Source organism: Sphaerodactylus townsendi, linkage group LG07 (assembly GCF_021028975.2).
Source record: "Sphaerodactylus townsendi isolate TG3544 linkage group LG07, MPM_Stown_v2.3, whole genome shotgun sequence".
Classification (NCBI taxonomy): Eukaryota; Metazoa; Chordata; class Lepidosauria; order Squamata; family Sphaerodactylidae; genus Sphaerodactylus; species Sphaerodactylus townsendi.
Genome location: NC_059431.1, coordinates 87,732,873 through 87,752,055, shown reverse-complemented (window position 1 = coordinate 87,752,055; position 19,183 = coordinate 87,732,873). Strand labels below are relative to the sequence as shown.

Here is a 19,183-nt window from a genome sequence, read left to right as displayed (position 1 = left end):
AGGGGTCATGTGGTCGCGCAGTTCCCTGGCACCAAAATAAGTGCCCCTGCACTTACACTGTGTTAAATAACATATGCCAGCACAGTGGTCATGCCACATCCTCAGCACTCCCCACCACCACCACTCAGGATTGCACTGTAAGCAATGGTCAACAAAACTAGACCTTCCCATGCCCTTACTATAGCTGAAAGCCTTGTATTACAATACTGGAAAGATAAAACTACCTTGTATGAATCAATGGATTAAAGATCCTAGAACTCTATGAATATTTGAACACATGGCATATAAATTACAATTGGGTGTGGTCTGATTTTTAGATATTTGGAAACAGTTTACAGAAACTTATGTTGACCTGCCACTGCTGTTAATATTTTTGCCTTTATACTCTTTTTAGCTGTTTAGTCACATTTCACTTAAGGCAACTCCTGTTGGAGTTTTCAAGGGAAGAGACTTGCAGAGATGGTTTTTGCCACTGCCTGCTTCCACATCACAACCCTTGTATTTCTCGGGGATCTCCCATCAAAATAGTAACTATGTCAACCCTGTTTGGCTTCTTTTTTTTAATTTTAATTTTTTTATTGTATAGTTTGTAACTTCAGTACATTTATACAATATATGCATTCTTGTTTACATATTTCAAACCATACTTTCTCCCCTTTTTTCTCCTCCCAGCCTCAGTTTTCTTTCTCATTTAAGTAAGCAGCAATATTCATTCTTTGTACTCTTCTCCCATATTTCTTCTTTAACTCCAATGTCTTTCATCCGGTCCATAAATTGTGTCCAGATCTTCAAAATGTCTGTTTCTCTTGCTATAAATTATTTCTTGCCATTATTTCAAAACTGTCGTTGTATTTGTTTCCTCCTGTTTAGCTTCTGCGATCTGGTGAGATCAGACTAGTCTAAGCTATCTAGGTCAAGGTTTTTTGTACCTGTGTGTGTGTGTGTGTGTATCTTATTTAGCTGTTTTAGCTCCCCCCGTTTTTTCCCCGTTTTTAACTGAAAAGATCCCACCTTAAAATTGCTTTCAAACACATTCACACACGCAAAAAATGGAACTACAAAAAGGACAAATCCACGTTTTTACTTCTGCCTTATGGGAGACTAGGGTGGATTTTTCACAGCATTTTTATAATGAGTTGCAATCGTTATAAATGAACTCGTTCTCCCTTTTTATTAACGGAAAACAAGTTCATTTACAACAGCTCCAACTCGTTATGCATCTGCTGTGCGCAATCCACACAGGAGACGCTGCCCAACTACAGCTTTGGAACCAAAACACCATCCAACGGAAACAGGAACTCCCGACTCCAGTCAAGAGAATGGCCGATCTAGCCTTTCTCAAACTCTCAATGGGTCGGCGCCGGCGTTCTACAATCTCGCGAGAGAGCGCGGCGTCCCGCGACTTCCGGTGGAGCGGAAGAACGGCCTCTTTCCCGTGGCGGGTCCGAAGCGGGTAGTCTCGTCGGCGCCATGAAGGTAAAAAATTGGGAGTGGGTGATGGCGACAAATCGTGTCGACCGTCGCAAATATTGACACGGGTAGAGGGAGAAGGTTGGCAGGGACTTGAGGAGGCTGGAATTAGTCGGGGGGGCTCCTCCCTGAGGACGGATTGAATTGGATTCGGCAGTGCGGTGGGTACAAGGGGAAGCAATGGCGCCTCTCTGGCCCTCCTCAGCGCGCGCCAAGAAACCCTCTGGATATTTATGCATGTGGTTTCTTAGCCTCCTGTTGTCATTGTGCCTATCGCTTGCAGTTAGAAGGCTTGCCCAAAGCCCCTGTGCTGACCTGCTTCTATCCCATCTCTCTGTGCGTGCGTGGTTATTTCTAGCTGAACATCTCCTACCCAGCCACTGGCTGCCAGAAGCTCATTGAAGTGGACGATGAACGCAAGATTCGCACCTTCTATGAGAAGCGGATGACCGCCGAGGTCTCTGCAGATACTCTTGGTGAGGAATGGAAGGTAAGATGCAGTACCCGGCGTGGCAAAGTGACCTGTAAGCTGTGTTGCTGTTGGGGAGGTGGGTATTAAGCTGCAGGGCGGCATGTTCTTTAGACAGATGCATCCTTCACCTCCCCAATGACCCAAGATGGGGAAAAGTTTGCATGTCAGAAGTAAAGAGGTGAATTGACTTGTACTCTTTAAACCCATATGGTCTTAAAATGTTTCTCTGTATTATCAGAAGTGACAGATTCTATTTTGCTTATGTGAAAAAAGAGACAGTACCAATGATAATGATATGGTGCTGCTACATCATTGAAGTTACTGCATGCCTTTTGGTTGTCATCTGGACTTGTGTTAAAACAACAGTGGCAACGTATTTTCTGCAACTGTAATCCAAATCGTATTGGTGACATAATGTATGTAGTGTTTCTATCTGTTTGATTGGATGAATGAAAACTCTGCTTTAAAATGTGCTCTTGAGACATAGGTCAGAGAATCCCATGGCTGGAAGAGGCCCTGTAGACTATCTATTTCAGCCACCTTCCCTATGCATGAAATTCACAGCCGCCCCTTGAAAGACCTTCAGGAGGGAAAACACTTCCCCCAGCCACAATCACATACCCTCCTTCTCTGAAGTGAGGTACTCAGAGTTGCATACCATATTCTGGATGAAATGTGGTTAGTGCAGAGTAATGTGTGTGTTGTGAATTGGCTTCTGACTGAGTTCTTTTTTGCATGTAGTGCTGCCAAACCAACTCTGAATTCCTTTGTTTGACAGGGATATGTTGTTCGCATTAGCGGTGGCAATGACAAACAAGGCTTCCCCATGAAGCAAGGTGTTCTGACTCACGGACGTGTCCGCCTGCTGCTCAGCAAGGGTCACTCATGTTATCGTCCCAGGAGAACCGGAGAACGGAAGCGCAAATCTGTTCGGGGTTGCATTGTTGATGCCAACCTTAGCGTCTTGAATTTGGTCATTTTAAAGAAAGGTGAGAACCAGCATGGTGTAGTGGTTGAGAGCGGCAAGACTCTAATTTGGAGAATCGGGTTCAATTCCCCATTCCTCCACATGAAGCCTTCTGGATGACCTTGGGCCAGTCACGGTTCTGCCAGAACTCTCTCAGCCCACGTGGAGGCAGGTAGTGGTGAACCACCTCCAAACATTTGTTGCTTTGAAAACCTTATGAGGTTGCCATAAGTCAGCTGTAACTTGACTTCAACAAAGCAAGCTGAATACCTGCAGTAAGTTCTTCATGTAAAATGAAGTTAGCGTGTTCTTCACGTGTCCAAACACTCTGTTGTGGTTTCAAAACACTACTGAAAGGTTTACTAAATTGATATGTCATACTTGGGGGGGGGGAGGGGGCTTTGATGTTTCTTACATGGGTATTGCCAGCAATATATCTCAAACTTACAGGGTAGCTGTGAAGATAGAAAGATCCTTCCCCAAGGAGCATACTCTGTACAGTTGGTGGTTATTGCAGACATCAAGAATTTTGTAATGATGTTTGTATATTCAAAAGATACGATATTCTGTAATGTAAACTGCTACTTTTTTTGAGACAGCTTGTACTATAATTTTGCGGCACCTCATCATTTGGGTAACATCCTGGCATGCTTGACTAAATTTCAGCTGTAACGATAAAATATGTTTGGAAGACATATATATATGCATAGGAAAATACACATTTTGGGACAAGACTAATAACGTGTCTTGGGAGGTGACCTATTCTCACAAAGCTATTAGCAAAAAAAAATCATATAATTGTGCATGACCATATCCCAGTTATCGACAGAGAACTTTTTCATCCACATTTTCTTGATATCATTCTTGATATCTTGTATGGTTCAGACATTGGCAATTTAGTTGGCAACTAAATTTTTGTGTGTGAACGTTCCCTTCATATGTAGTTCCCTTCATAATTGTTGAATAGCTTCAGGTGACTGGAGAATGTATAAGTTTGAGTATCAGATTAGGACAAGGGAGACTTAAATTCTAATCTCCACTAAGCCAAGAAGCTCATTGGTTGACTCAGGACCAGTCATTTTTCTCTCTGAACTACCAAATAAAACTGTCTCCTTGGAGGAAGGGCAGGTTAAAAATGTGATTCTAAATCAAGATGCTAAATAAGAGCTTTTAGCTGCTAGAAGGCAGGTACTAATGTGAATAATGAAGCCTGAACAGCTCAAGATTTTGCTTGGGTTAAGATACTTGATTTTGTGATAGGCTGAACCTCTTAGGCTAGAGTCTCTTGTTTCAGAGATGAATTAACAATGTTTTAATTGAGATTAATACCCCCTGCCTTTCCATGTTTGTAGGTGAAAAGGATATTCCTGGACTAACTGACACCACTGTGCCTCGTCGACTTGGTCCCAAAAGGGCCAGCCGAATCCGCAAGCTGTTCAATCTCTCCAAAGAAGATGATGTTCGTCAATATGTTGTGAGAAAACCATTGAACAAGGAAGGTAAGAAAACAGAACGTTTTGGTATTTCTTTCACAACAGAGCCAAACAATAAAATAATTGCTGGGTAGAAATTATGCATCCTTCAAGTAGGCCTGTTCATGTTTTTTTGTAGAGAAGCAGGCAATTCGAAAAACTGCACAGGTTCTTGATTACTATCTTTTTCCATGTGAGACTGGTTTCAGTGGTTACTCTTTTGGAGTGTACGAAACAAGGAAAGGATAAAAAGTAATTGCAGGATGGTACACCTGTTGAGGCTCACTGGGGTGCTGCTCTCAGGTGTGCAGAAGCTTCTGTATATATGTGGCACAGAAAGCCATTTGGGGCGACATATTTAATAGGTTCTCCTTAAGCTGTATACTTTATGAGACATTGTACACTAAATGACATTGCTCACAGTGAATTACAATAAAAGGTCTCAAATTTTCTCTTCCTTGTATGTGTTCCACACTACACCTTGTTTCAAGCAATCTTGTACCAAAAGTTTCTATGCTGTAGTTCCTTCAGTACTTGCCAGACTGGTGCTTCTTCAAATAATCCATGGGAATAACCAAACAACAACATGGGATCTTGGTTTCAAGAGGTTGGTGTGAATGCACCAAGTTAGCATGAAAGCAGAAGCCAAAACAACATCATAACCCTGTATGCCAATAAAGGCTTTGCATTGCAAAAAAACCCCAAAACATCATAACCTCTTACCTTTGCATTAGTAAGAATTAATACCAGTAGTTAATCTGGTCAAGAGCCGCGTGGTGTAGTGGTTAAGTGCTTGCACTGCCACTCACATGGTCAAGAGTTCGAGCCCCCTGCGGGTCAGATATCCTGGCTCATGGTCAACTCAGCCATCCATCATCGCTAGGGGGTAAAGAATAGCCGAGGAAAGCAATGGCAAACTACCCCACAAAAGAGGCTTGCCTATAAAATCACTGCTCGCAGAGGTATCCCAGGGTCGGACACGACTGAAGGAGAAACTTTACCTTTTTAATTTGGTCAGTCTGCTTTGATTGGACATCATACACTTCATGTAAGATGTGGGTTGAACAATAGAAATGCGGTGTGCAGTTGTAAATCCCTATGGTTTAGGCTCCAGAATAGCTGTCCTGTTGGTCACAATAAAGTCTGTTTTCCTTAGGCAAGAAACCCAGGACCAAAGCACCCAAGATCCAGCGTTTGGTAACTCCCAGAGTTCTGCAGCATAAGCGCAGGCGTATTGCCCTAAAGAAGCAGCGAACTCAGAAGAACAAGGAAGAGGCTGCTGAATATGCCAAGCTTCTGGCTAAGAGAATGAAGGTATGCTTCTTTCCATATAAAATATCTTTCTTTTTTTTTTAAAAAAAGCCACATTTTTACTCTCAGCCCAGCCGCAGGGCATATACATTAACTCTTGGTAAGATCCATAAAGTAGAAGTCACAGCTAGTTGCGAATGCATCCTGATTTATTAAAAGCAATCCAACAAAAAATGTCTTGCAGTGCCCCCAAAACATGCTTGGATTTTGATGAGCAAAGAACAACTGTAGCTGTTGTCATCATTATGCGTATATTTGTCACAGAAAACTGTTAAGTCATTTTCCCCAAATATATTTTCATCTTTGTACAGTAGATTGAGAGAGGGGAAAATGCAACTGAAGTTGCAACCGAGAGAGGACTCTTCCTGAAAAAGGGTTTGCAAAGGAACTCTGCTGTTCACATATCTGCCCACTAAGTGTACTGGCTTTCACAGTAGCATATTCTGCACCTGAGATACCAAAAGGGAACAGTTCCAAGTGGAAGCGGATGCTTTGAGAGTATGACTTCATAGGACTTATAATGCTGTTGTAAAGTGATACCATGTGGTGGTGTGTTTTGTTTTGTTTTGTTTTTAGGAAGCAAAAGAAAAGCGGCAGGAGCAGATAGCGAAGAGACGTAGACTTTCTTCCCTGAGAGCCTCCACATCAAAATCTGAATCAAGCCAAAAGTAAACAAAGAACTTGGGGCATAAAACCATTAAATAAATCTTTTATGGTCAAAAAGTACTGTTCCTTCATATCCGTTGCATTTTCTTTAAAGGCAAACACTTGTTGATTTAAAAATACTCAACCAATATTCTTTTGCAGTGATTGCTTTTTGCTGATGTCACGACACTTGGTTTCTGTAGTCTTCGAGGTTACTTGGTAATTACAGCCCTCTGCTGGCTCAAGTATTTATTATTTACACTACAGTTTTCCGTTCTTACTGGGGCTCAAGGTGAGTCACGCAGAGTGAGGCTATACAGTCAACCGATAATGAGCAGCATCTGCTGCGGCAAGAGGGTCCTACCCTCTTGAAAGAGAAGTGGCTGCTGTCAGTGGTGGTCGAGGGTACTACTGATCTCTCTTGTTCCTATTCGTTCAGATCTTTATAGGAAAGAAAATATAAATATATTACTGATATAAATGTTGTGGTTCTGAACTGAATACCTTAGGGCAGTGGTGGTGAACCTTTGACACTCCAGATGTTATGGACTACAATTCCCATCAGCCCCTGCCAGCACGGCCAATTGGCCATGCTGGCAGGGGCTGATGGGAATTGTAGTCCATAACATCTGGAGTGCCAAAGGTTCGCCACCACGGCCTTAGGGTGATGTTGCGATGGGGCACCAACCCATGGGACCTGGTGCTTGCAAAGATTTTCAGTGATAAAATCTCCTTGGGAAGACTCTTGTTCAGATTCATTAGCATATTTGTGAAGTTGAGGTTTGAGGGATTTTTTGCTCCAATCTCAGTGTGAATCATTTTACAGGTATTCTTACGTTGAGTCAAACCTGCTTTGTTGCATAGTCACCCCACTTGGGGTTTTACCTTCCTAGCTGATGCAGTCTATAAGTCTGAAAGTCCTGCTAAATTAACATAATTTCCAACTCAAATACAGAGTGCTTTACTGCTTACTTTCCCCTGCATAGGTGTCAAACTCGTGGCCCTCTAGATGTTATGGACTACAGTTCCCATCATGCTGGCAGTGGATTATGGGAACTGTAGTCCATAACATCTGGAGGGCCGTGAGTTGGACACCTGTGCTTGTAAAAGCTGTTTTAATTCCTATTTTAATGAGTCACTTTATAACTTCAAAAGATTTCAAAAAGATTAGGGAGTCAGGCCTCTCTTTGCAGAAGCCAGTGCTATTTCTTTCACAGCAATTTTTTTTCTATACATTTCATATATTAGTTTGAAGTATTACCTGCAATTTGCTAATAGGCCAGTGGTTTCCTAGCTCCTTTTAAAAAACAACCCTCAATGCTGGCTTGCCTCTAAACATTGCCAAAAATTCAAGAGAAGTTCTGTTTGTACATTTATTATTTTTAACAAAATACATTAACAAGTGGTTTCTAAACCACCTAGGGTACCTACACAAAAGTCAACAATTGGAAACATGAGTGCCCATTTACTTATTTACAAAATCCCACAGAACAATACTTGTTGCCAAAGCACAAATGATTTTTTTCATTTTTGAACAGTTCACCCAGTACAGAAACTATTGCATTAGTAAGACCTTCCATCTCAAATTTTATTGTCCTCTCCATCCACTACAATATGCAATTTAAGCTCTCCAATGAGAACTCCGTAATAGTGAAAAGATAAATCATCCCTTTGATACTTAAACCATTGACAATGAAGAACAATTACATTGTTCTATGTTTCATAACCTGCAAGATGATGGATAGCAGGAACAGAACTGCACCGTCTTGCTGTCCATTTTAGTTACTAGTATACACCTTTCAAAAGATCTAAGGAAGACGTATAGAAGGCACCGTGGGCTTCAAAATATTTCATGAGAGGAGTCTGTGGTTTATGAACTAACCATCTAAAACACAATAGCAATAGTTAAGATTTTTGTACTGAAGGGTATTGCTTAATACCCCAAAGTTATATCAAGTTTGCTTTGAAAATAAGTTTTAAATAGGTTCAATAATACATGTTTTAAAAGTGTCCTGAAGCAGTTGCCATGCTATAACGACAATTTGAAGTTGTTGGGTTTTTATGGCTATCAGGCACATGCAGAATAATGCACTTTCAAACTGCTTTCAGTGCTCTTTGAAGCTGTGCGGAATAGCAACATCCACTTGCAAACAGTTGTGAAAGTGGTTTGAAAACGCATTATTTTGCTTGTGTGGAAGGGGCCACAGTTACAGCTGACGTGGCAACCCATGGGGCTTTCAAGGCAAAACACATTCAGAGGTGGTTTGCCATTGCTTTCCTCTGCATAACAACCCTGGACTTCCTTGTTGGCCTCCTATCCAAATACTAACCTAGGCTGAGCCTGTGTAGAATCCAAAGTCAGGCTAGCCTGCACTACCCTGGTCAGGGCATGTATATGCCTATCTATGGATATATTTTGCCTATCTAAGTCGGGATCCCAACAGAGTGCCCTCCGATATGTCCTCTGATGCCTGTCCAATGATTCTTGGGAGTGGGTAGGGCCAGGTGGCCCATCATTTCTCTCACAGCAAGGCTTCTGATTTATTGGAAATTTTATTTGCTGTATATATTTTTTTAAAATGTTGCTCTAGCAACAGCAGCCACCTCAGCATAAGGATCTATGCTGTGTTACTGAAGTTAAGTTGAGGCAGTCATTTTGTTGCAGCCAGTGTGTTGCTGTGCACACCATGCCATGGCAATTCCAGTGTGCCCTTAAACTTAAAAAGGTGGGGGATCCCCCCATCTAAGTTATACATTCATTACATGATCATTTAGGACTGTTATAAAAATTTATCTTTTTAACAAAGGGACAGAAAAGCATGGATCTGCATCCTTTATCAATGCTTGTGACTATGGAAGACCAAAGCTTTGCTGCACTGAAAGCTGCAATGCATGTAACTGTTTTTTGATTTACCCATACCAGCTCGTAGCATTCATTTACAGCAACAAGTTTGACATTTTAATTACAGATGCTTCCCTTTTAAAATTAACATGCTTGCACCTTCTGTATTGTCAAGACAGATATTTAAAAAGCGCTGAATCTGAATAATTAACCACTGAGTTTAAGCCCATTCATTTCAATAGACTGCACAGGACTGTACTGTAAGTGAACTGCAGCAAACAGTGAAATTCTACATACATGGTAGCTTCTTGGCATACTGAAGCTGCAATTTTACATGCTCTTGCACTCAAGTAAGTCCCATAATTGCCATGAAACTTATTCCCAAACAATATTGTGTAGTATTATTGAAGGCTTTCACAGCCGGATTCAACTGGTTGTGGTGGGTTTTCTGGGCTATGGCCGTGGTCTGGTGGATAGTTCCTAATGTTTCACCTGCATCTGTGGCTGGCATCTTTAGGGGTGTACCACAGAGGTGCATCTTCAGAGGTGTATCTCTGTGATACACCTATGAAGATGGCAGCCACAGATGCAGGCGAAATGTTGGGAACAAGATCCACCAGACCACGGCCACACAGCCTGGAAAACCCACCACAACCAATGTTGCATAGGATCTGGCTACACAAATACAATTTCAACAACTTTGTAAATCTTCTCTGATCAGCACTTGCTCTCACATCTAGTTCACCAGATAAGCCTCTGCCATTCGGGTGGAGGAGTGGGAAATCAAACCCAGTTCTCTAGATTAGAATGCACCTGCTGTTAACCACTACATCACACTGGATCTTGATGCCAGGGGCAAGACTTTAGATATTTGTTATATTGTGAAATACAAGTTTCCAATTATTGGATATTCCATGGATTGTATTCTAAGAACCTTAAACAGCTATGCTCACAGAAAGTTGATTTCCCAGTATAATACAGAAATCCAAGATCCCCATTACTTCAGTGGAAGTGCTTTCTACTAGTTTGAGAGTCTTAACTGGATTACACCTACAGTTTTAAATCTACATGCCAAATAACCACTACATATTCTATTAGAGAAACAAAATCAGCAGATGTAAATTGAGGGGGAAGGTTTGTTTCAGCTGAATTTCAGCAGATCTTTTGACAGCCAGACATCAATAGGACTCACTATGTTCAGACTTTACTGCACATTTTGAAAGTAAAGTGCAACTCTGTTAAGAGCAATTGTCCAGCTAAATATGCAGCACAGTATACTTTTGAAGGAGAAGGGGTGATATATTTCTGCCCCCCCCCCCAAAAAAAATTATACAGGGCATCAAGCATAAGCATATTTCCTACCCCAAGAGTTGAGACTGATATTCATGTTACTTCAGCAGCTGGGAACTGTGGCCATGCTGCTCCTTTCTATGCTGCTGAGATAACATTAGAAAGTCTTGAATGCACAAGAGGAACCCTAGTTTCAGTTCTTCCTAGACCAATACCAGCCCTGTGATAACTTGACTATTTCATCCTAACCATGCGATGGGAAAACGGCCTGCAACACCTTATCTGTAAGAGCACAAGCTCAATGCTGAGGGTTCAAAGCAATAGACAGTACAAAGTTTTTTTAATACTTTGCTCATTTCTGTCATAAGTATAATTTAGTTACACTCACAAAACAATGTACAGAACAATATGAAGAATAAAGATGAAAACGATATATTTAACTTATAACAAGCACTTCGGTTTAAAGCTTGTCTCAAAAATTCCTCCAAGGACTTGTGAAAATCTTTTCTACACTAAATGCAGGATTTTACATTTTGTGGGTATAACTTCTTTGTACTGATTCCTTGTTCTGTAATTAACATAAGTATAAATTAGGGCGGAAACTTTTTCTACGTATGTTCAAGTGCCAAAGTTACATGCAACTGCCTTACAAATTGCTTTTGATGACACGTTAGCTATCATGCATAGGCACTAGAAGTGGTAAGACGCTGTCTTAAACAAAAACATAGTGCTTATTCATGAAGATTATGAAAGCACAGACGTACAGAAGTGTATTTCAAGGATTTTTATTAATATCATAATTTTATTATTCGGGTAAGGAGATGTGAAGGAGGCATATTAAGAAACAAGAATTAATTGTATAAGCAAGTATCAGACATTCATCTTCCTCTCCATGCTTTTAGCAACAGAGCATGAGAAAGAACATCTGAAGTGATGTAATGGAGAGATTTTTTTCATACTGTGCTTTGTAAAGGCATGGCATTCACATTAAAAACAAATTTCTAGTAAATCAGGATTGAAACTTAGCATCAAAGTTAAAAGACTCGCACCTAAAGCGCTGAAAAGAATGTGCTCTGACAAGTGCAAAACTCACCACTCTATTGAAAAGCCTGAGTAGTTACTAAAATGTTTATAATCCTGCCATGCCGTGCAGTACATATTCTACTAATACTACTGAAATGTGAAAAATTACTGTGGATGGAATACACTGAAGACTGGGAACAGGTTTGGGCTGCAGTTGCTCAGTTGGAGCCTACAGATTTGTTCCACTAGCAGCTGTGCTTTCTGCAAGTGGAAGGCTCCACCCTGCTTGGAAGAAAGCGCCTTGGCTAGTGGAACAGAGCCACAGAATCCAACCTGTTAGCTACAAATCCCTCCTAGTGGACTTACTTCATAAGGCAATGGGCAGTTATGTTTGGAGCTTCGTTGTCTGAGTTAAGATGAAGCCAGAAGACTATTGCACATGTGCCTTCTTTGTACAGCCGATTGCTGTCAGGTGCTGGAGAGCACCCTTCAAGTATTCCTTTGCAAATGCAATGGCTTGGCTACACAAGGATGCCCAGTGAGCTACGTTCCTCCTGGGCTACGTTCCCTGCCGCTCCTGTCCAAAGCAGTCTTTGGGGAAAGCGCAGGGGCTGTAGAAGGGGGAAAGCCAATCATTGCACAAGCAAAAGACACAAGTGAAATGATCATTGCATGAATGATGTTTTCTGGATCCATGCCAAACTCTACAATAGTCAGGGCTTCACAGTTAATGCAAATCTTTTTTTTTTCAACTCAAGATCCATTTAACCAAAGATATTAAAATTGTTAAGACTTAAAATCTGCTTTTTCACTCTCGGTAAATATATCTTCAAGTGTGAGGGTATAAATATACTTCTGATAGAATTATTTAACTTGGGCAGTGCAAAAAAATTGTCCCACAGGTTAGAAACATGAGCAGGAATGAGGCATTAGTGCACTTGAAGATTCAAGCTTTGCCCCATATATAGATAGATATGCATATATTTCTTTTACACAAAATGCTAAAAACGTATATGGTTAACATGAATTTCACACCATTTTATGTACCCCAAATTCATTTATATTCCCCATTACAGAATCGCCATTCTATAACGAAATCCTTCCATCATAGAATAGCAACTGCCATACAGTCACTCCGGGTAGGAACCCCTCATTGTTTGGGAGAACACAACATTGTATGTACAATTTTAAAACTCTTTGATGCAGGAAACTGAACAGAGAAAATAAGTTTTACAAACAGCCCAAACTAAGCTGTGTTTTCGCTACTAACTGGGACAGTGATTTTTTTTGTTTTTAAAAGAAGGTTATTAATTATGACAGAGGTTGGTCTTTTGACCCAAAGGAAAGATTTGCCATTCACACAGCCAATGAACAATAAGTATGTACATGTACCTGCAAAACACATCCCTCTTTGAACAGGGGTTGCTCTGTAGGTAAAGAGATTAATTTGAGATGCTCTTAGGTATGAAATATCCCATTGCTTTGAGTATCTAGAGAAAGGTACTATACAAATGCCAGTTGTCATTTCATCTCTTTTAAACATGAGGCTGAGAAGGTTAAAAGGAGCGATGTTGAAGGCGAACAGTCCACTCAAGACCCATATACTTCATGCTGATTCCAATTCATTCCTGAAGAAAAGTTCCTTGGTGACTCCTGAACTGGAGCATACATCAGTTTCCACTGGGGTTCTGGAGTCCAAATCCAAACCAACCTGTTGCCGGTTTGGGCCTTCTCTTTGGTCTTGTGGGTGGTTTGCCACATCTTCTCTGTGAACTTTAGATAACAGGTGCTCCAAACCACTTCCTACACCACTCGACACTGCTGCTGGGTGGAGCATCTATCTTCTGCATTTTTTCAACCATCTCACTCGGTAGACTTTTATATGCTGCCCTGTATTCAGTGTCAAAGGCCTCTGAAAATAAAGAAATCCACACTTGAGACCAAACTTTCCAAAGCAGTGGAAAACTGGTACAACACCTTGTTGTAAGGTTCTCACAGACTGTCAGAGGTCGAGCAATTCTTAAAATATCAGCAGGCCCTAAAATGTCAAACATTATTTGTCTGTATCTATATATTTAATATATTTATATTTAATATATTTAATATAATAAATATATTAATTTAATAATTCAACATAAATAGAACACATAAAATGCATAACAAGCATAAAAACCAAACATTTTAAAATCACAACTCAAAACTGTTGGTAAACTTAACCAATGCTAAATAAAACCGTCTTCAACTGCCTCCTAAAGATCCATAGATCCCTGGGGAGGTTGTTCCATGATTGCGGAGTTGCCACTGAGAAGTCCCTCTCTCATGTACCTGCCCATCAAGCTTCTTTGAGAGGGAAAGACAGGATGGTCCCTTCCTGCAATCTTGTCTGTCAGGGAAATTGTCTTTTTGAATGTGTAACAGTAACTTGAAAACCCATGACAGATTAGTACAGTAAGGCACAATATTTTCCTCAACCCATGCATAAGGAAATTAACACTATACATGCATAAATTCACATTGCTTACCTATGTCAATATTCTCCCTCCCAAGGGCCACCAAGGATAGAAAAAGAATCTCTCTGTAAAAACTCCTGTAAAAGATTAATTTAGAAGATAAACACCAAAGTTAGCCCTTTCTTTATAAACAATCACACAGATTTCTAACCACTAAACCACATTGGCTTTCCACACGGGAATGGATCTTTTCCTCCTTGCAATTACCTGCTCTCCAGCAGCCTGAAGCTCTACCACAATGTTAGACGACTAATTAGGTTTCAAAATTGGCAGCTGTTACCTCTGTTGCTCTATTCTCTTTCTGGACCTCCAATCTCTCCTCTCCATCCAGCAGATGGATTCCTGGAGTAACCAGCTCTTCAGGGGGCATGTGCCCCACCCCGTCCCATGCCACTCCTCCCTCCCTCCCCTTCCCTTGCATGCCACCCCTCCCCCTTCCTCCATTAGGGTGGGTGGGCCATGTCCAGATGCCTGACCCCCTCCCTTGCATGCCACCCTCCTTCCCCTCCCCTGCCCTTGCACGCCACCCCTCCCTCCCTCCCTCCCCTTCCCTTACATGCCACCCCTCCCCTTCTCTCCCCTCCCCCTCCCCTTGCTACGGTGGGTGGGCCATGTTTAAGATTCTCAAATATTTCCAATTTTCATTCTAACCAGGTCTCACTGGTTCCTTACAAGTTTGTAGCATCCCCTTGCCTCTTTGTCTGATATCCTTATATTTGAAGGTTTTGTTTATAAAACCTAAGCTAGGAACTAAGTACAGATCAAGAAGTGATGGAAATGGAAGTGGGCCACCTTCACGCAAACATGTCTAAAGGTATATAGGCTCATCCCGACTGCACATGGCACAGAAAAGCGTATAGTGTTAACAGTGCTTGAGGAAACTCACATTCAAATCCCCACTTGGGCATCAATCTCACTGAATGACCTTTGGCAAGTCATTCTCTAGCAACCTAACATATCTCACAAGTTTGCTGTGAGAAGAAAATGAAAGGGAGGGAGGAGAGCTATGTGTACCACATGGAGTTTCTCCTATTCACAAAAAGATTGCTGCTAATTAAGTTATATTGCATCTTGTTACTCTGTGAAAGTTTGGAACTCATTATCAGACTGCTTGAGACTTCCTCTGACTCCTGTGCCCCTCCCCCTCCCATGCCACTCCTCCCGGTTTGCTAAGTCACTGGTTTGCTAAGTGAACCGATTTTACTATTCTCAAGGATAGACTCATCTACCTAAATCTACATCTGTTTTCTGGAAGCTGTTGATCCCAAGGAGAGCATTCCTCAAAGGTTCCAATGATAGCACATATGGCTTCATTCCAGTTGCTTCTGCTGAGCCACATACCTTTTTAATACAGTTACCAGTATGGAAGGGGCGTGACCAATGAACAGAAGTTGCTAGATTTTAACACTAAGATCCAAAGCCACACATTCTTTTACTTACTCATGCCTCTCCATTATTATTCCTATGGCGATGTATTTAGGCGTTGGCTTTGCGTCTTCTGTGCTAACACTGTATGACCATAAGCACATGCAATGTACTTTCAATGCAGCAATAAGGACTATCTTGGTCGACAACAGAATACTCCTTATGTGCACAGTTATGACTGCTAGGAGAAAAGCTACCCTTGAGTCTGTTTATTCAGGTTCATCGCGGTGCTCCCCTTTACCTTTGTCGCTTGCCTTTGCGCTTTTGCTGTACAAGGAAATTTATGGGTTTAACAACATCGTTGTGCTGAATGCTCAGCGTGATATTTTCAACTAAAGAGTTTATTGCTTGCTGCTCTTCTGAAGCTATTGAGGGTTTCTTCTCTGTGGAATCTGTGAGAGGAAAAAACCAACACATTTGGAAAAGAGGAGGGTAGAGGCTGCAGACTATTGAGGAACATGTAGCAAGTGATATAATATGTGCAGCAGCTGTAACTTCAGCAAGAAAGATGACAAAGAAATAAGGGAGAAGGGATGAAATAGAATGGAAAGAGATGAAGAAATTATGGCAAGCACCAGTGGATGCTTGCCACTAGCAGAGGTGGCTGAAACCCAGAGAGAATGCCTCTGCTAACAGAATGGATTTGGGGAATCTAACCCCTAGATGGTATTGGATGAAGCTGCTGTGTGAATTTTACTACTGGTTATTCACGTAGCACTGCAAAATTTGCTCTTTAATATAGTAATGCTTTAATACCTTTATTTCAAATGGGTATCAGCCTTAAAGGGTAACTACTTCATGAATTTGAAACACAGAAAGGGAAAAGTGTGAACAACCCAAGCTTCAGAGAAACTAAAATCTCTCAATCTGGTTCCTAAAGTATCCCAAAAAACTGCCTTTGGGTATTGCTAAAATGTTCTCCATCCTTGTTTCTCAACCAAAAGCTTATTTGATACAACCTGCCCTGAACAAGTACAAAAATGCCTTTTGCCCTCTACCATTCAGGCTACCTTGAATGAATTAGGACTGAGAAAATTCTGACCCAGACTGCTGCTCCTCCTTCTCTTCCTCTTATTTTACCAAAATGTCAAGAAAATCCATTTTCACCTTTTAAAAAGAAAAAAAAAACATTCTAGTGTTGAGTCAAACTTGGAAACTTCTGGTGTTAGGTAGCTTAAACTGTTCTCAGTGTGAGAAATAAGCTTCCTGTTCATTAACTAAGCCTGCTGCTTTCCCATGTCACAGTGCTACTCTTTCCGAAACAATCCATGACATCAACACACGCAAGGCACGCTTGCAGCTGGTTGCAGGGTGATTAGTTTGAAAGAAGCGACAGCTCATATCAGACGCTCTTCAAGCGCAGTTGAAGAGATGTGCTATTCAGAAGAGAAGGACAATTTTCCAACAGCACAAGCACTTCCCGTCCGTCAGCCTTCTTTCATCAAGAACATTTTACTCACTGAGATTTCTCCAAGATATATACAAGGGCTCCCCAGGCTCCTGGTGAAGATTGATGTTGTCCCAGAGTAGCTGGATATAAACTAGCTTGCTGTCCTGAGACAAATTGGACAGTGGAAGCTAGATTGGAGGAAACAAACTTTATTGGTCACTTTGTCACAAACAAATCTCTGCTAGTTATTTCAGAACACTAAACACTAAATTAAAAAAAATACTAGTATCAAACTAGCGTTTGGAAAACCCAGCTTCAAATGCTCACTTGTGCCACAGAGCAAGCTGAGCGACCCTGGGCCAGCCTAACCTACCTTGCTGGATTATTGTGAGGATAAAATGGGAGAGGCAAATGATGTAAACCACTTTGGCTCCACCCCAGGGATAAAAGCGAGGAATAAATTATTATTATTTTTTAAATACAATACTTCCATTCTGGGTTAGTTGAATTACAAACATTTGCCTAAAAAAACCCAGTCTATTTTACAGTACAAATCCAGTCAAGTTCTAAAATAATTTGTGTCATGTGGAGAAGTTCGTTCATACAAAAGACTGAGGAAACCACTTGCTTATAACTATTTACTCAGAAGTGTATCTGCAGAACCATAAGCCACATCCCCAACTGTATTTCTAAATCGAAACACCTAATTAACTGCCACTTAGGGCAAACCACACGCGGCTCTGGAAATCCATGTCTGGATTCTCAGACATGCAAATGAACTGCAAAATGGCCTGAATTTGGATTCGTGTTGCATAAATGAAGTATTTCACTCTTCCCTACCCCCAATCATTAAGTCCTGGGAGGAAATCCAGTTTTCTCCCCTTTCAGGGACTTGGGGAAATTGGGGAAAGGGTCATTAGGAAATGACAAAATGGCATATACCAGTGGTTCTCAACCTGTGGGTCGCGACCCCTTTGGGGGTCGAACAGCCCTTTCTCAGGGGTCGCCTAAGACTCTTTGCATCAGTGTTCTCCATCTGTAAAATGGGTAAATGTTAGGGTTGGGGGTCACCACAACATGAGGAACTGCATTAAAGGGTCGTGGCATTAGGAAGGTTGAGAACCACTGGCATATATGAATACCCTGCCCCATTACCTATCATCAACATTCTGATTCTTATTTGCCCAGCTACACAATTGTTTTTTGAAGTTCCGTCACATCTGGGGGTCCAAGCACAGATCCCAAGCGTCACATGCACTTCAAAGATGGCAAACCAGAGTTCATTCCAATGACAGTGCTACTTTCTGACTTATCAAGTTATTTAGCCTTAAATTAGAGGGATAGCATTCAAAATTACACATTTTGGTGTCTTATTAATAATCTCTACAGAAGAATGAAGCCCACACTTAGATTTCTTCCATGGTGTGACGAATGCACTTATACTGCATTCAGGTTACAGGGTGGACCCGCCCCTTTAAGAGTTAAGCCCTGGCCAGCCCTGATTGGCCAGAGGAAAAAAGGCAGAGTCTTTATAAACTTCCTGTCAGCTAGAGCTGGGGGACTTCTCACTTTTTGGAGTCTTTGGACTGTTTTGGCTCTGTATATGTGGCGTTTTGTGCCCTGGCAGGGTACTTTTTTTGAGGAGCAGAGTGAAGAGCATCAGAGATCTCTCACTGCCTGTGTGTTAGGAATAGCTGAGGAGAGGCTATTCAGTGATTAAAACTCCCTGAGTTTGGAGGCGAGTGTCCACCTTCCCTCAGGTGTTTGGTTTGATGGGGGAAACCTCTAAAAGTCTGTGTGGAGTCTGTCCTCAAAGGGAACATCAGTTTTTGGGAGGCCCAAATCCTGTGGCAGCGAGGCCAAGTTTTGGGATTGTGGGAGAGGGAGGCTGTATGCCTGAATCCCACAGGGCGAAAACTGAGTGTGGTATTTTTGTGAGGAGGAACAGTGGACTGAGTACTTTTATTTTTATGAGGGAGTGGAAAACCTCTAACAGTAACATCTTTGAGAAACCTTTTTAAAGTAAAATCTGGAGTGAAGTGACACCTGCGAGTGTCCATTGTGAAACCTAAAGTGAAGTGCCTGAAACCGTTAAGCATGAAAACAAACTTTATCCGTAACCGCTAAGCTTTAAGAACCAAACTTACTTAGTAACCGTTAAGCTTAAGCGAACTCTCTGCAACCAACACGCTTATTACCTCTCCAGTTTACCTGAGAAGCCTATGTGTTTAAGCCAGCAAATAAACGCTTTAAGTTTTTGTGCTATACAAACCTCTCCAGTTTTTTATTTGTCTGTGTGTCTGTGTTCCCCAGTCAGGGTGGTGTCCGTTTAAAAGCAGTTTTGTGGGCTTTATAATATTATTGGT

The 19,183-nt window shown here is 41.4% G+C and overlaps 2 protein-coding genes across 4 annotated transcripts in view; one reads left to right on the top strand and one right to left on the bottom strand.

Moving 5' to 3' along the window:
* The first annotated feature begins 1,361 nt into the window (after nt 1–1,361).
* RPS6 (ribosomal protein S6) lies at nt 1,362–6,415 on the top strand. Its single transcript, XM_048503529.1, has 6 exons — nt 1,362–1,476; nt 1,829–1,960; nt 2,721–2,931; nt 4,262–4,408; nt 5,538–5,695; nt 6,269–6,415. The coding sequence occupies exons 1-6, from the start codon at nt 1,471–1,473 to the stop codon at nt 6,362–6,364; spliced, it is 750 nt and encodes a 249-aa protein (XP_048359486.1). The 5' UTR covers nt 1,362–1,470; the 3' UTR covers nt 6,365–6,415.
* A 4,823-nt stretch (nt 6,416–11,238) lies between these two features.
* DENND4C (DENN domain containing 4C) overlaps nt 11,239–19,183 on the bottom strand; it is a 72,296-nt gene continuing 64,351 nt past the window's right edge. For all 3 annotated transcript variants that reach the window (XM_048503101.1, XM_048503102.1, XM_048503103.1), the window contains 4 exons: nt 16,888–17,005; nt 15,669–15,819; nt 14,015–14,079; nt 11,239–13,404 (listed from right to left, as the gene is read on the bottom strand). In XM_048503101.1, coding sequence (XP_048359058.1) covers nt 13,268–13,404; nt 14,015–14,079; nt 15,669–15,819; nt 16,888–17,005 — 471 coding nt within the window. In that variant the 3' untranslated portion in view covers nt 11,239–13,267. The remainder of the gene's footprint in view (nt 13,405–14,014; nt 14,080–15,668; nt 15,820–16,887; nt 17,006–19,183) is intronic.

Bases quoted from the DNA above. Each gene is read 5' to 3' on its own strand.
- RPS6 (XM_048503529.1), top strand. The intron at 1,961-2,720 runs GTAAGATGCAGT...TTTGTTTGACAG, and splicing joins CTCTTGGTGAGGAATGGAAG to GGATATGTTGTTCGCATTAG. The intron at 2,932-4,261 runs GTGAGAACCAGC...CCATGTTTGTAG, and splicing joins TTTGGTCATTTTAAAGAAAG to GTGAAAAGGATATTCCTGGA.